Here is a 16,255-nt window from a genome sequence, read left to right as displayed (position 1 = left end):
TCAAAAAAGACGGTGAAGATGCATTTCACAGGATTCTCTGTTGTAAATGGGAATAGTTTGATCCAGTTCCCCGGTGTTCAGTGTTAAACTAACATTTTTCCCTCCTGTTGTTGAACCATACAACTGTGGGGCAGTGTGACGATGTTCATGTCTGCAACACAGGAACGTCTGTGGGACGGATTTTGGTCAAGAGTTAAATGTGAGCGCGGATATGAAATTTGCTAAATTAGAAGTGTGAGTGTGTTTAAATGTGAGTGAGAGCGACTGAATGTGTACAAATGCGAGAAAACGTTTGATTTACTCCCTCAAACGCCATCATTTCATCAGATCAGTGTGGCCGTACAGACCATATTTTATCAGTCTTTATTTGTTTATATTATTTTTGATGTTCTATTAATCCAACAGCAGAATGTACAGAACAGCAGTCTCACATGTTTTAGGCTAATTAGATTAGAAATAGTATCAGATATAATTCATGCAGCAGCTCAGGTGTGGTGAAATGCTCAGACCTTGTTTACAGCTCATATTATATTTTAGCAGCACTGCACCAAATTACTGCACATGCAGGATAATTGTCCATTGCGCAAAGCTGCATTAATTAGCCTTTTAGCCTTAATATGAAAACAAGTCACCACACAAGTCATCTGAGTGAGTGTGAACGTTCATTTATGACCTTGGAAACTGGTTTTACATTCATCAGCTTTTTCCCAAAGCTTTTAACTGAACCTCACAGTTGTCTTGTCAACAAAAGCTCTTGTGTCTTTTTTTGTTTGGGCTCAAAACATAAAAATTACACTTTATCATTTCTTATACTTATGTTATACCCCCTAAAGGTCATGCTATCATGACTTAATTGGCTTCATAAGCACAAATGGGACCAATAGAAGAATAAGAAAGAGCAGCTGTTTCATATTGATCAGGCAGGGAGTGAAGCACAAAGAGAAAACATTGATTATAAACACAGCTGTCTAATTTCAGTTAAAGGGCTCCTGTTCCTTCACTGCCTCCATTTGTACCATGATGAGTGAAAAAACCTGTTCACTCTGCTCCTTTGACCCGTCCTCAATGCTACCACAAATACTTTACAAACTCTCTGCTGTGAATTTGATTTTAAAAAATTTGACACAAGGGGAAGCTAACTGAGTGCCATTATTTATACATATCACTACTTCGGTATCATTTCTCCAAAGGTGTACATTAATATGTGTGCTGACAATCATTGAGTGACTTTGTGGGGGCTGCTGCTGCCGTCCTGTTAGTAGAGTGTGATGTGTTGACCTAAAGACGTCCTCTGGATTGTGCGTGTGTGTGTTCAGGATGTTAGAGGCTTTGATGTTGTCTGTTGTCAAGTCCTCCACAACACAAACACACACCCATTAGATGGATAACGGATATGATCTCAGCTACAGGTGGCGTGTCTGACTGCTGAAACTCTGTACAGTATGTGTGCATGGGTGTGTGAGAGAGAGACTATAAAGTTATAGTTTGACATTTTTCCGCAAAAGACTAGGAGCAGGCGGGCAAAACAGTGAGCCTGGCTCTGTCCAACGGAAATTATTATTTATTTTTACTCTTCTGTGTTTGTCCAGATTAAGAGACAAGGTGTAAAATGTTAATTGTTATGGTTTAGAGGCAGGTGTCGGGACCAGGCTAACAGTTTCCCCTTTCTTCTAGTCTTTATGCTAAGCTACGCTAACCGGCCGATGTGAGAGTGGTGCCAATCTTCATCTAACCCTCAACATGAAATGTCGAACTATTCCTTTAATGTTGTAAAATCCTAGATTGCAGTCAAATCTCTCCTTTGCTGTTGGTGTAGAAAGTCTTGTGCGTTTTCAATGAACAGCTTTGTCCCGTCTTATTCATGTTTGAGAGGCTGATTGGATGTGTTGTTAGTATGTGAATGTATGTGTACGATGTGTGTGTGTGTGTATAAGCTGACTCTAAATCGTCTTTCACATATTTTTCTACTTCTTTCTGTTGCGCTGATGAATCCCTGTGATAAACACAGCTCAGTTGGGGACCACAGAAAAATATATTTACACTTTGAGAGGAGAAAAAAAAAGAGAAACCTAATGCAATATATGCAGTGTAGAAATGTGTTGTTCTTCATGATAGACGCGGGTGCTCTTTTGCTGAAACAATTCAGCCTTTAAAACAAAACCCATCAAAGACAGCCGGTCTCAGAGATAATTTGTGATCTGTTCCTCCGTTTAGAAACATGGTGAAAGGATCATATCTTAAATTAAGACGACTTACCCCCTAATCCTTCTGTATTCAACCGATCGTGACGCATGTTTGTATCGTATTGTCTGACTTCTTGGACGTCCTGTATGCCAGCTATTTTTGTCTAAAGCAAGAACTTGTGTTTTCATTGTTGTATGATGACATAGATTTGTTGCTTGCAGTGATTGTTCTTAATCAAAGTGGGGTTAAAATTGGTGAAACTTGAGTATGTGTTCTGAAAGTAATTTAGTGGTGACTGTGCTCCCCATTTACCTTGGACCCAGGTAACTTGTATGTGTATATATATTTATATATAATATATATATGCATATATACCTTGAATTTCTGAGGAGGATGCTTGTAATCGTGCAATTTATCTTGTCGCAGAGATACAAGATCACTATGGCCGGAAAAAGGCAATACACTTAAGTATAGGGGGCTGAAAATGTGCATAAATTTAAGTACAGAAAGTGCAATTTGACAGAAACCTGTTTGTCCATGTGAGTCCATTTAAAAGGGGGGAAGTGTGAGCAATAAAGTGGAGGCTTTCCCTGTTTCTTAAGGTTAAACTCGAAAGGACCGCAGTTTATAAACTCATCAAAAGAGTGCCCTATGTCAAATTGAAGCTCCTGTCCAAAATGTAAAAGTTTACTACTTAATGTTATTATGTGTAGAATTTTGATTCTATATACATATATATATACATATATATAAATGTACAAACTATCAAAGGTGTCACTGGTTTGAGTTTTATCTATAACGATGGCCGTGATAGATTGGGATGTGGTCAAAATAAAGCGAACACCAGCCTGAAGACTTCCCTGAATGATGATGGTTTGTCAAAGGAATGGAGGACTTTTTATGGCATGGTTTCCTGGTCAACTCTAAAGAGCACACGGATCAGTCCCGAATGAATCCCGACTTAAGGACCAACCAATGCCAGAAAACAACTCCTTCATCTGCAAAGAACTGCAAGAATCCTTCACTGTAGTTTGGACTGAAGGAGTTTCCTGTTTTTGTTTTCTTCAGTTTTGACTCTGACCTGTTTATTAAATGATAAAAAGTTCTTCTCTAAATGTGAGTTCAATTCAAAAACCAATGTGTACTGTGTGTAGAAACTGTAGATGTTTGTATGTGCAAGTATGGAAATTGTGGAACAAAAGATCAAGGAAAACATTTCCAAAAATAGTTCAATATGACACAAAAATCTATTGTGTGTTGTCTTTGTGTTTTGTAAATGAAGACTGAAAATCTTGGTAAATTCAGTATTTATTACTTCTGGATATTGAAAATATTTTAGTGATGCTGAAAAGGTGCTGTATTTATTTTATGTGAGAGTTGTTCATTATGCTGGGATTTGCACTTTTGTGCCATCTATCCGATTCTATGAAGAAAATGATAATGAAAATAAAACTTGAAGAAAAGAAAAAAAATGTCTTTGTTTGCATTGTAGAGATCGGTTTCATATGAAAGCTTCTCTTCAAATGTTATTCTGCACTTACTTGACAACATGTAAATGACCTACCGTACAGTTAAATGCTGTTCATCCATCTTGTCTTAGTTAGTGGAGATGACTTTTCCATGAGATTAGAAAAACAAATATTTTTATTGTGAAGCAAACTGTGTGAGATTAGAAAACAATATATTTTGTTTACCCTCCCACTTTTTTAGGATCTTGTCACAGGGCCTGTAGCATGTTGTTCTATAGTTAGTAATGTAATTGCAACGTTAACAGTGCCCGTCTGTTAATCTATTCCTAGGAGCCGACCAATTCAGTTGTTCCCAACCATTTTTCCCCCCTCCAGTGCTCCCTTCACCGGCCTAATCGGATGAGCTCAAGAACGCCATCATTCCACACCCCCACCATCAACCTGGGACTGTGAAGGTTTGCTCTCTTTCGCTTTCACAGTTAGGCTACTGCTGTCACTGTGGTGTGGTTTCAGTGCACTACCTTCAGTTTTTCCAGCCACTTTCAAAAAGTTTTCCACCACACATTATCTTTTGCACTGTGTGGTTTCCAAGGTGTGTTTATGTGAAGGCCAGATTCAACCATCATAATTTTAATTTCATTTGCCAGGCTCCATAATCTTTCCACATCCCCTGTGTTTAGGAGTCACTGATTTAGTACAATGTTTCCCAGCATGCCCTGCTGCTCTGTATCAGTATTGCATCGTGCCTGCACAGACACAGCAGCCAGATTGTGACTTTTTGTGCCAAACAGTGTCTTGCTGTGCATGAGCAATAATTTAACTGGCTTCAAAGCCATTTGATACATGTACAGTTAGGAAGTGCAGTAGTTTTCCCTCACAAGGAGGAGGTCCTTGAAGCCTGCTGGCTCATGATTAAGGCTTTCAGTATTTGACTGCTGAGAAGCAGAGAGGTGCTGCACATGATGGCACAAGAATGTTTATTCAGTACATTTATAAGATCTTGAAGACATTTCCAACTCTTAAACTAAATTAATCTACAGCGTCATTCTTCATCTAGAGGACAAACTCCAGGCCGTCTGTTGATCACATGATGGGGAAACAAGCGTAGAGCGCAATGCCACACTGGTCATGTTTGTTTCGTGCCATCTTGATGTAGCCATGATCTCCATAGTATACGCCCCAACTGCAATCAAAGCACATTACAATAAAAAAAACAAACAACAAAAACACTCAAGTCAGGGGAAATGAACCTGAAATTCAAACCAACAAACCTGTTTTTGACCAGCCAGTAGTCATGTCCCCCCTCGCTGCCATAACCCACAGCCAGCACGCCGTGGTTCACATTCTTACTGCACTTGTGGTCAGTGTACACACCTGTTGGGACACAGGAGACATGAAACAAGACTGATCATGGGACAAAAAACACTCACTTCCTCACACCCAACCAAGATTTTTTTTTAGATATCCACTCACCGTGACGGTAGAAGGCAAAGTTCGGTCTGGAAGCGTCAATTGCAACAGAGATGGGGCCGATGGCGGCCAATGCCGCTTTTAACACAAATTCATCTCCCTCTGGTAACAAGCCATAACTGGAACAGTTAGCAGCTTTATACCTTGGGTTATACTTGCATTGGCCGCGCTGAAAAGAAAATTGTGCCAAATTACTGCATGTTCTGACAGAAACTTGGAAATTTAAAGATGCATTGATTGATCATGTGACTCACTTTCCCAGTGTAGGGGTAGGCTGCATTGGAGTTAATGCCTTGGTTTTTCATGACATACTCAAAGGCACTTGTCATGAAGCCACCATTGCACCCGTGGTTGCCGTATTTTGAGGAGCAGTCCACCAGGTTTTGAGGACTGAGGGACTTCAGGACACCTGTGGACTTCTTCAGTTGCCCCTCGAGAGCACCAACCGCACTGAAGGCCCAGCAAGAACCACAGGAACCCTAGAAGAAACCCAATCAAGTCCATATGCTCTGTGGAAACATGCTGACGCTTGAAGATGTCACCCACAGGTCCTCACCTGCATTTTGACTTCAGTGACCAGGCCTTTATCCCTCCAGTCCACTGATGCTGGTGGAGAAGCGTGGACCCCGATGGAGCCGGGAGCACTTCTCTCCAGGTCAGTGGGCACGACGGTCCCCATTAACATCTTATTAATCTCCTCAGTCGTCTTAGAAAACAAACAAACATACAAAAGGATATGAGTTTATGGGGCACATACTCAGTGGTTTGGTGAAACAAAAACTGCCAATTCATCTAGTCACCAGGTCTCCCAGGTGGTTCATTGCCAGTTCATACGTATGCAAACCCAGGGATGCTTCCAGGTTGTGGACATTAATAATTTCCAGGTTTTCTTCCCATATCCGCCTGCGACCCAGTTCCTCAATCTGGAATGTAGAGCATTAAAGATATTATCCAACAGTTAATATATCCACCACCACAGTACTTGCCTTGTTGATTTTTAAGGGTTTTTCGAGTGAGGTCACCAATGCATATCATATAACAGGAAAATCACTGAGCCAGACTTAGTTTACAACTAAACTCGGGACAAAACAACTTATCACCAAATAATGTTGTTTGGTAGTGACATGGCTGACAAGCATCTAAAACATTTACCTCATGTGAATACACTTTTTTATGCATCTTCTTCCATAGTTCCCAGTGCTGATCGAGTAGCTGACTGGTGACGGCCGCTGCAAAACCACACAGTGCTGTGAAAAGCAGGCTCCGAAACATGTCTGCGTGGGACAACTGTTGATCCAACCACCGTCAGGGAGGAATGAGGCTTTAACAGAGCTCAGTCGGCCTCCTGGCTCAGGCCTTGATTAGGCAGCTGCAGCAGATTCAAACTCCTCCAGGTGAGAACAATTAACAATTAGACGCAGTGATCTTCAAATCAATAGATTAGAAAAGTTTATGCTCAAACACGTATTTAAACACAACAGTCCGAGTAGGGGTTTACATAAAGTGAAGAGTTAAGATTTTTTTTTAAAAGTGTGATTTAAAGCAGAAGTAAGTGATATATTTGTGTTAATATAAGTCTTAAATAGTTATATCTTCCGACAGCAATCACTTATATAGAGTGTTTGGACTGAAACACGGGTCTCTCAGTCCCTCTGCTCTGCTCTGAGCCGAGGAGAAAACATTTATCGTATCCTACAACCTTTATCCAATGAGGAGAGAGAACGGCATGCAGGGCTGTGTGTGCAGCCAAGGGACGCCGTGAATGTGGCGACGTAGGGACGAGGACTGTTATGGTGCGTTCAAGGAAACTCGTAACTCCTGTTTTTCCGACCTGTGAAGTTGTATCAGTTTGATCTAGCACGAGTTCACGGGTTGGAAGTTACGAGTGGCCGTTATAGTGACTTTCACAGGTAAAACAGGTCGGAAAAACACGAGTGGGTTGCCTGAAACGCTACAAAGTCGTAAGTTGTGACTTGAAGCTGTAATTTACGATTTCAAAAACCTGCCTGGAACGCAGCATTAGCCAAAACGACCGGATCGCTCACTTCTGCTTTAATGTTCATTGTGTTCATTTAAGTTTTACAACAACAGACACACTTTAAAACCGGTCTTTGCACCACTCTTTGAACTTCACTAAACACAAATAAATTACAACACTTGAAGAAAACTTTGGTGACTTGAGGACGGACAAGGGAAATAATATGAATAAAAAAGTTAATAGAAATTGTAAGTACAACAAATAAGAAATATTTTACATCAGATTTTTTTTTAAACATTATCATCAAGAGGTTTATTCATACATTAAATACATTTTGACAATATTAATATTTACATTAACACATCAAATAATGCAGTGTCAAATTACAAAACATTTTTAAAGGTACATACCAAGCAATCTCTTGTTCATAAATCAAAACAATATTGTGAAAGTCAACCTCAGCAAATAACTAGATTTTGTGAAATAACATTTTAAAAACTCCTTGAATACAACTTTTATTCTATTATTTTTTGACAGCACCTGTAGTTTCTGTGTTAAAAACAAACACCACAAACATCTGGATAGATAAATTCTTCTGAGGTGATGAGTCACAGTGTTGGGTAGATGGCAAAACTGGCGATGCCACAGAGATTGTGCTTGTTCCTTGCAAGTCGAATGAAACCTTCCTCTCCCCACTGAGTTCCCCAACTGCAACCACAAAAAAAACAAAAAAACAAAACATCATCTACGTTTGTTCAAACATGTGAATGTCTTTGCACGCGTAGGGTAACAGGACAGAACATTTCTTTAACTATGCAGCCAAAAAAAGACAAGTTCACCTGTTTTTCACGAGCCAGTAGTCCTGTCCTCTGTCTGTGCCATAGCCCACAACCAAGACGGCGTGATTTGTAAACCTTGGGTTGCAGTCAGGGGCGCTATATAAACCTAAAACATCCACAGGGTTAGTAACAGTGGCTGAGAAAATGCCTGACGCTTGCTTATTTTTCTTGTGTAGCTTTTGATGAGTGAACAGAGCTCCTGTGTTGCAGTCTATCAGCTGTAATCTGTCATCTAGATGTAATCTAAAATCAATTGCATAGGCTACCGATTTTGTTTTTTACTCCTGGAACCTTCCAAGAAAAATAGAGGGAGACACAGTTTACTAAAATAAATACCATAGTATGCTAGCTTTGTACACAACACAAGTTTACATACATATTTGTCTCATATTTCCACATTCAGGAGACCTTTGTCCTCACCTCCTCTGTATTGATGGAAAGACGGCAGCATGGCATTCACGGCCACGGCGACAGGTCCTACCGATGCCACCACGGCCTGCAGAGCCCTCTCATCTCCTTGTGGAATGATGTGGTAATTAGAGCAGTGACCAGCCTTTCCCTTCACAGAGTAGCGACATTTACCATCCTACAAACAGAAACAATAATCATTATTTATTATTCCATTAATATTATCTTTCTAAACCAGAAATACAGTGTATGAATAATATCTATCTTCATCATATTTTTCCCTGTTTAAATGAGAGTGTCACTGGTTCACTGCAGTGCCAAGGTGGAAATACACTGTCATTAAAACAATGAAAGAAAGAAACAAGGAGAGAGAAAATGCTCCTTCATGCTTTATCAACCTGGTGTTCATAGGGGTAAGATTTCTCTGAGTCGACGCCGTTGTTGCGGATGACGTATTTGAAGGCTTTGGAGATGTACCCTCCTCTGCAGCCAAGGTTTCCATCGCTGATGCTGCAGTCCACCAGGTTCTGTGGACTCAAGGGAATGAGGACACCTGTCTGTTTCTTCATCTGCGCCTCAAGAGCTCCCATAGAGCTGAAGGCCCAGCAGGAGCCACATAGGCCCTTTAAAAACACAAAGGGGAGACATTACTGAGCCTCAGTACCACTGATTTTTCATTGGGGTTGTGCTAATTAACCATCTTTTTTTTCAACTATCTTTTTATTGAAAACAAGGTACAAAGAGACAGTAATATAGAAAGACAACATTTTTGATTTTTCTCAGAACACATATACAAACAAACACCCCCACCCAACCCACCCACCCCTGCAACATCGGGTGCATCCCATTTCAAGAGAATTAAATAAGTATATAAATAAATAAAGGTTATGATCTTGACAGGTAAAGGTATCATTCAACATATATGAAGAAATTAAGTTTAAGTATCAAGTTTGAGAATAAATGAGGAGGCTGTGTTTGCTGTGCAACATCATGCATCACCCTTCAGGATATAGTACCAGTGGATTCATGAGTTATCGGGGAGAGTTTTAAGTTTGTTTATGAAAGACATTACTGGGCTCCAGGTGGAATAAAATAGGTTTTTCGACCCTCTAAGTGTGTATTTGATCTTTTCAAGACTTAAATGGAGCATAAGGTCACTCATCCATAAGGAGGTGCTGGGTGGTTTGGGGGATTTCCAGTGCAACAAAATCCTTCGGCAGGCAAGCAAAGTAGCAAATGCTATAATGTCCTTATGCTTATTGATAACTAATTAACCATCTTAAAGAAGTCGATCTTACTTGGTCTTGGACAGGACTGACCATGCCGCTCTTCCTCCAGTCCACACTCTGAGGTATCGATGAGTCGCTCACTTCCTTAAAAGAGTAGTTTGTGAAATGGACAGGCTCCTCCAGCTTCAAGCCATTCATCTTCTCATTGATCTCCTCAGCTGTCTATAATAGAAAATAAAAGACACATGTACCGTAATAGAAACATTACAATGTCCAGTGTCCAAGCAGTTCAAGGACTCACATGTCACTGTGCTGAAAGTCCATCTTGAGTTTACAGCCTCGTTCTCTTTGGATCACTTTTTACTGAATCATCTCTGTTTATGGTCAGAAAGGATCATCATCCGCGTTAATGGTTTCACCTTCCTCCCATGAATCTCCTGTCAAGGTTTTATTTTTGATGTGTTTTCCCTCAGTATCATTGACACCAGCAAACAATTAAAAGATTAACCACAACTTCCTCCGATTCTTATCAAAATTTCAACTTCAGCTTTCAACAGAAAGAGAGAGAGAGAGCACGCACAGTCAAATTCATTTTCAAGTACAGCACACTGTCCTTCTCTGGGGATTTCTGACTAGAGGCCAAAAACTCCAGAGTGTCCCAAACACTGTTGCCAGTTTCCCGCAGAGTTCCTACGTCACTCCCACACAGGGATCCACTCCTCAGGTTTCCTGCCGTCTTCAGGCTCCAAAATTAAATAAGATAGAAATCCTCCCTCCCTCCCTCCCTCCCTGGTTTATCTTCCTTACAAAACCTTCATTCCTACACTCAGGTGAAGCAGTGGCCTGAACAGAGACCAGACCACACTGCAACATGACATACAATAACGTGTTTGTTTTAATGACTGTATATTTTTTAATACACAATGATCAGTATGTTTCTATTCATACTTCAGTTGATGGTGGTAATATTACGTAAACAACGACCATACTTTTTTGATACTGTAGGGACTGAGAGACAGACATTCACCAGGGAGAAGGGACACATGTGTGAAGGGATATTTATGGCATTTTAAAACTTGCACTCGTTAGAAAGATAGATAGATAGATAGATAGATAGATAGATAGATAGATAGATAGATAGATAGATAGATAGATAGATAGATAGATAGATAGATAGATAGATAGATAGATAGATAGATACTTTATTTATCCCGAAGGAAATTCAATTTCTCAGCTGCACAATAAACAAAGTTCCTCTGTTTTTCTAAATATTTAGGCCTACGTAATAAATTGTAACTTGTTTCTATTGTCTTGAATAGTTTCTTCACGGATACTACAATCAATAGTGCAATCAACGTGAAATTGATAGGACACATGATCAGAATTTTTTCTTTGTTTTTCTTTTGTTTATACAATACATGATTATTATATTTTTTGTATTCAGCTGATATAGTGCTATTGTTTGAAGATGATTAACTTTGGAGTCCTTTTTTTAAGTGATAAGGCAAAATGCACCTCTAACTGTATTTGTGAATATTTTACAGACAGTGTTTTATCAAAATCGTAACTTTTGTTAGCCTTATTCCTGCATGTACAGTAGGTCATATAACCAGATTGGTGCAGCCTACACAGGATTAAATTAATCACATTGTGTAAAGGAAGATTAAAGCAGCTCTATAGGTCAGGGTTTAAATTAAGCCAACATGCTGCAGGTTTAAACGCATATTAGCAGTTTCGGTCGGTCCACCATCTTGCACCTGCAAAGGTCAGTGAGTGTGAATGCACTTTAGGCAATGATGTCTCGTCCTGCAGAGATCCTGGGAGTGCAGTGATATGTGAGGGTGAAGATAGTCTGTAACCAGTAGAGGTCTCTCTGATACATTTTGGTCCTAAACAAACTCCACTCTGGTTCGTCAGATGGAGATTGATTTGGCAGTAATACTAATGTCTTGAACACCAACAAAAGTAGGTTCTATAGTTATAGCACAGAAAATCAAACAATAATCTAGTTTACTATTGGTATTTAATCAACATAAAATTCATTCTACAAGATCAAAACAGGTATCTGCTTTATTGCAGGAAGAGAGAAGTGAACTATAAATTGATAAAAGGAATAAAAATAAGATAAAAGGAAAAGTTCCAGTCTGTTAGATTTTACTTTGCAGGGAAATTCAACCCGAAGCTCATAAAAATGCAAATAAAAGATTGTGATTTTTTTCTTTTCTTTTTTTCTTTGTATTTTAATCATTTTGCTCTGGTGTAACTGTAATGGTGAATGGTTGAAATCCATCGTCAAAATCAGAAAAACTGATCTCAAAGCAGGTCAAAGGGGTAAACTGGGACCTGGAATTTCACTAAACACCAAGTTAGTGAAAGAGGTGAAAATAAGCCTTCTATGTATTTTTTTGTAGTTACAAGAACAATTTATGTGAGTCAAAATGAAACGGTCAAAGTTTAAGTTTTGAGAAATTTCACAACAGTCATATTGCAAAACTGAGGCGTAATGAGAGTCTGTTTCCTCAGCAACAGAAACTTAAAACCAAGAGCTGCTGTATGTGTTGGAGCAGGATCCTACCATGTCTGCCAGGTGGTTCATGCCCAGAGTGAAGTTGTGTTTCCCTACTGATGCCTCCTGGTTGTGTCTCAGCACCAGGACCAAGTTCTTCTGCCACACTGCTCTCCTGTACACCATCTCCGTCTGAAACCAAAACACTGACTGTGATCCCACTGACCTTTGGGGTGGGTTAGATCGTGTGTGTAACGACAGAGACACAGAGGTCCTACCTGATTATCATAAACCTTGTGATGTTCGATTTTCCACTCTTCCCACATCTTATCTAAAATAGATGCAGAGTGGCCAAGGACCAGGAAGGCCAAAAGCAGCACCACATACAAAATGTGCATCCTGCAAAGAGGGGGGAAAAAACAAGAGTAGATTTTTCACCCTCAGAAAAACATTCCTCAGTTAATTGTAACATTTTAATTATGAGGCTGTTTGTCCTGATTTGACAGTAAACTCTCCTCCTATCCATGTGAAGATGTCATTCTTGCTTCTTCTGATTACTTGGGAGGTGCATTTTTAAATGATTTTAATTACATTAGGAAGGTTAAAGCCATTTGTTTTACAGAAATGTTATGATTTGAGCCACATGAGAAAATTACAGTATGCGTAACAACAATAAATGTTGAACAATCCTGGCTGGCAAATGCGGAAACAATTTTTGTTGGCCTTATGGTGGTGGTTGTAGGTCCCATCCCTGGTAGGAATATCTCTGTGCTCTCTTTGTTTGTTTGTTTGTTTTTTGTGCAGTGGGCGTGGCTCCCTGACAGTACCTGATCGTGGAGAGTGACACACCTACATGCCATAACCTCAGTGAACTACAAACACCTTTTCTACCGCTCCGTCAGATTGTTCAGGAAACACAGGTTACAAACCGTCGGCCCAGTTTTTTTGTTTTGTATCTTATCAAGAGTTGCTAGCCATTAAGCTCTACTGGGGCACAACTCAGTCTGAACTATACAATTTATGTTTTATATCCAAGATCCAATCAAATAGGTACCGGTTCCAATCGGTGAGTCAAAATAAAGTCTGCCCCCAGTGGCTGCTCAGCCGTTTCAGTGGGTGCTCAAGCTCTGGAGAACCCACGGGATCTGCGCCTATGGTCTGAACTGCCTTTGCTTATTCTTCAAGCATTAAAGTGTATTGCCTATGACATTTATACTGAGGCACAGCTCATATATACTGGGGCTGGTGACGCCCTTGAGTTTTTCTCATGTTTGTGAACCTTTTTAGTTTACACCTGTTTCTTTCCTCTGTGCCTCAGCCTGATCCTAAACCCTCCGGTCTTCAGCCACCAACCAGTTTATACCTGCATTTGGATCTGGCCTCTACTCATCAGTCTTATTCCCTCTAAAGCCCTGGATCAGCCCCTCCACTCTATATGACCTCCATTCTCCTGCACCTTCCCTTATTCGCCACCTGGCCTCTGTTGCTCGGGCTCCAGCCCCCTCAGTCCCAGGTCAAGTCTCTGCACTTAAACATATTGAGCCTAGAATATTCAGAAAACATCCAGCTAAATAACAATATACTGTATCTATGGCCCTTCAGACAGGTCAGCATTAATCAAAACAATAACTTTCTGCTCTAATTTTGCATAAATTTAGCAAAATCACAAACATTGTGGAAAAACAGGCACATGAAAAATCTTCCAATAAAACACAAAGAGATTTTAAAACTTCTTTTTTTACAAATTGATCACACAGTACATAGTATAGGATGTAACATAGGATGTAACCCCTAAAGTTAGTCTCTGCACAATTTAAGATTTAAGACTCCATTTTCATATGTACACAACGCAGTTGAGCTAAGCTAAACAAAACTAAACCGACAACATGGTGCACTGCATGCAACAATAACATAAAGTCAAAGGTGCCAGTTCATATGGGAAAGGCTGTGAAACCTTCACGTCAAAGTTAAGAGTCAGAAATGTTGCCGGTCTCTTTTTTTACTTAATCTGTCAGCTTCTCAGTTTTTCTTCTCTTTCTCTTTAAAAAAGGAGAAGTTAAAACCCGTTTGACTGGAATCTCTTCTCCTCTCTTACTCTATACAAATCTCTTCTGCGCTGTTATTCATACACACACACTGCACAACATTGACTGTGACAGGCATTTGGCATCGACACACTCAGCAGAAAATCAGTAGAGCAACAAATCAACAAATTCACTCCAGCAAATAAAACGTTTACCTCGTTGCAGAATAATCAGCAGCAGGGTTATTCTTGTCCCAGGAAGAGAGTGCACCCGTGTTCAACCGACCGACAACCTTCTCACATAAAAGAGGAAGTATAGTTTCCTTTAATACTCAGTGTTTTTTTTCAGTGCATCTGCTCTCTGACTCATCATGTGAGTCTAATTTACAGGCATCTGCAGTTGCCCAAAACACGCCTCCAGTACGAGAGGTGGAAGTCACAAAAGTAACATGACAGATGTAAATGAAACTGGTGGAGAAACAATAGCTACAAGTGAGAAAAAACAACAAAACAATACAAACAAACATTTTGGACATTTAGAAATCATTAAACTAATGTCAGGATAAGTTGTGATCATAAAACTCGAGGTCATTTGTAGTAATTTTCTTTTTTTAATTCCATAGTATAGCCTATTGTTATTTTCTGATTTATAATCAACACTTCAACAATAGGCGACACTGACACATTGTTTATTTCTGTCAGTGTCAGACAATAAGGTTGAGCCATCAGAGGAAGATATATCGTGATTAAAAGTCTTATAATGCAGTTGTTAGGGAGTCGTTCATGTATGCTGCCATTTGATGTAGCCTATTTCCTGTTTTGTGAGCGGCTGTGGTGTACAGGTTTCAGTATCAAAGGTTATAGGCCTAGTTCACTTTAAGTTGATTTCTATAGGATCAGACATACAGCAGTGACAGTGCTGAAAAAGTGCCTTTAATGTGTGTATAATTATGGTTAACATGTAGCATACTGTGATCACAAGCTGTAAATGTGTTACTCCATACTTTCTTTTGATCTAGCAGTGTATCAATAAGATGGAAACAGCTGAGGAAACATCCTCTGCACAAAGGAAATCAAATCTAACTGACTACATCCAGTACTGGACTATTTCTTGGCCTGTTGTTTTGTAGTCAAGTAGGTTTTATCCAAGTGTGTTAAGCAAAATTCATTAACACAGTAACCATGACAACACATAGATTCCTATCCTGTGCCGCTGTTTAGAGACGCTCCTACAAATCGTATTAGAGAGTTAGAGGACTTCACTAATTGTGTTACTTTGGGACAAACCTAAACTGCTGTTTCCTTCTGTTTTCAGTCCTAATGCTAACCTAGGCTAAGCTAAAAAGATAAGCTAAACTGAGCGATCCATCTGCTGGTTGTAGCATTTCACAGTATTAATTAGGCTACCACACACACAGGCATGACAGTGTTATTGATTTTCTCATCCAATTCTCAGCAACAAAACAAATAGATAATTATCATACATACATATCCCCTAATATCCAGTCATCTTTTTCATTCAATCCATCTAATAAAGACAGGGAACCAAAAACATCACAGCAGTCATCACAGCAGGGATTAATAATGACGCAACATTATGATAATAAAAGGACAGGAGCATATTATGCAACGTGGAGCTCTGATTTGGCCGAGGCTGTAATTGGCGTCCATCTCTGATCTTTCTCTTCCTGAATCCGGGGTTGGACGGAGATTCGCTGATGAGTGCAGGTTCCCTGAGGTACCAGATGGTGAGTTCCTGACTCAGCACCCGGTCTTCCTCTGTGGTGGTCATCCTTTGGGTCAGCACACCACATAATCCTGCAGCGAAGCAGAGAGGAGGACAGCTCTATTCAGAAAACTCATTGTTTTTTTTGTTTTTTTTTACCATTAATTGAACTTTCATTGAATCTGAGGCGCATGTTTGTTAATTAAACAAACAAAGTGCTTGAATAATAGAACTAACATGCCGATCGGTGTGGGTGTAAACACAAAGAGTACAGAAATTCACAAATGAATGTACACTCGTTATACTTGGGAGCCAATTATTCAAGTCTCTCAGAGACGTGGGATGATATTCAATCACAGAGGGGGAAAGAAAAGCATCTTTCTGTCAAATGCATCAAAGAAGATGTAACCACCCACATCTTCA

At 39.8% G+C, this 16,255-nt stretch overlaps 2 protein-coding genes across 2 annotated transcripts; both read right to left on the bottom strand.

Annotated features, from left to right (window-relative positions):
- Positions 1-4,695: 4,695 nt before the first annotated feature.
- On the bottom strand, positions 4,696-6,427 carry LOC146978672 (cathepsin S-like). Its single transcript, XM_085791527.1, has 7 exons — positions 6,276-6,427; positions 5,924-6,046; positions 5,680-5,829; positions 5,378-5,602; positions 5,127-5,292; positions 4,925-5,027; positions 4,696-4,836 (listed from the first exon to the last, which is right to left on the bottom strand). Exons 1-7 carry the CDS (start codon positions 6,393-6,395, stop codon positions 4,737-4,739), a joined length of 987 nt encoding a protein of 328 aa, XP_085647653.1. The 5' UTR covers positions 6,396-6,427; the 3' UTR covers positions 4,696-4,736.
- An 808-nt stretch (positions 6,428-7,235) lies between these two features.
- On the bottom strand, positions 7,236-14,476 carry LOC146978671 (cathepsin K-like). The gene is made up of 8 exons (XM_085791526.1): positions 14,323-14,476; positions 12,362-12,482; positions 12,153-12,275; positions 9,647-9,799; positions 8,747-8,971; positions 8,361-8,526; positions 7,941-8,046; positions 7,236-7,809 (listed from the first exon to the last, which is right to left on the bottom strand). The coding sequence occupies exons 2-8, from the start codon at positions 12,479-12,481 to the stop codon at positions 7,710-7,712; spliced, it is 993 nt and encodes a 330-aa protein (XP_085647652.1). The 5' UTR covers position 12,482; positions 14,323-14,476; the 3' UTR covers positions 7,236-7,709.
- Positions 14,477-16,255: the final 1,779 nt, after the last annotated feature.

This window comes from Trachurus japonicus, chromosome 11 (assembly GCF_045865225.1).
Source record: "Trachurus japonicus isolate A0001 chromosome 11, Traja_1.0".
Classification (NCBI taxonomy): domain Eukaryota; kingdom Metazoa; phylum Chordata; class Actinopteri; order Carangiformes; family Carangidae; genus Trachurus; species Trachurus japonicus.
The sequence above is the reverse complement of the archived record's forward strand: the minus strand, read 5'-3'. Positions and strand labels throughout refer to the sequence as shown.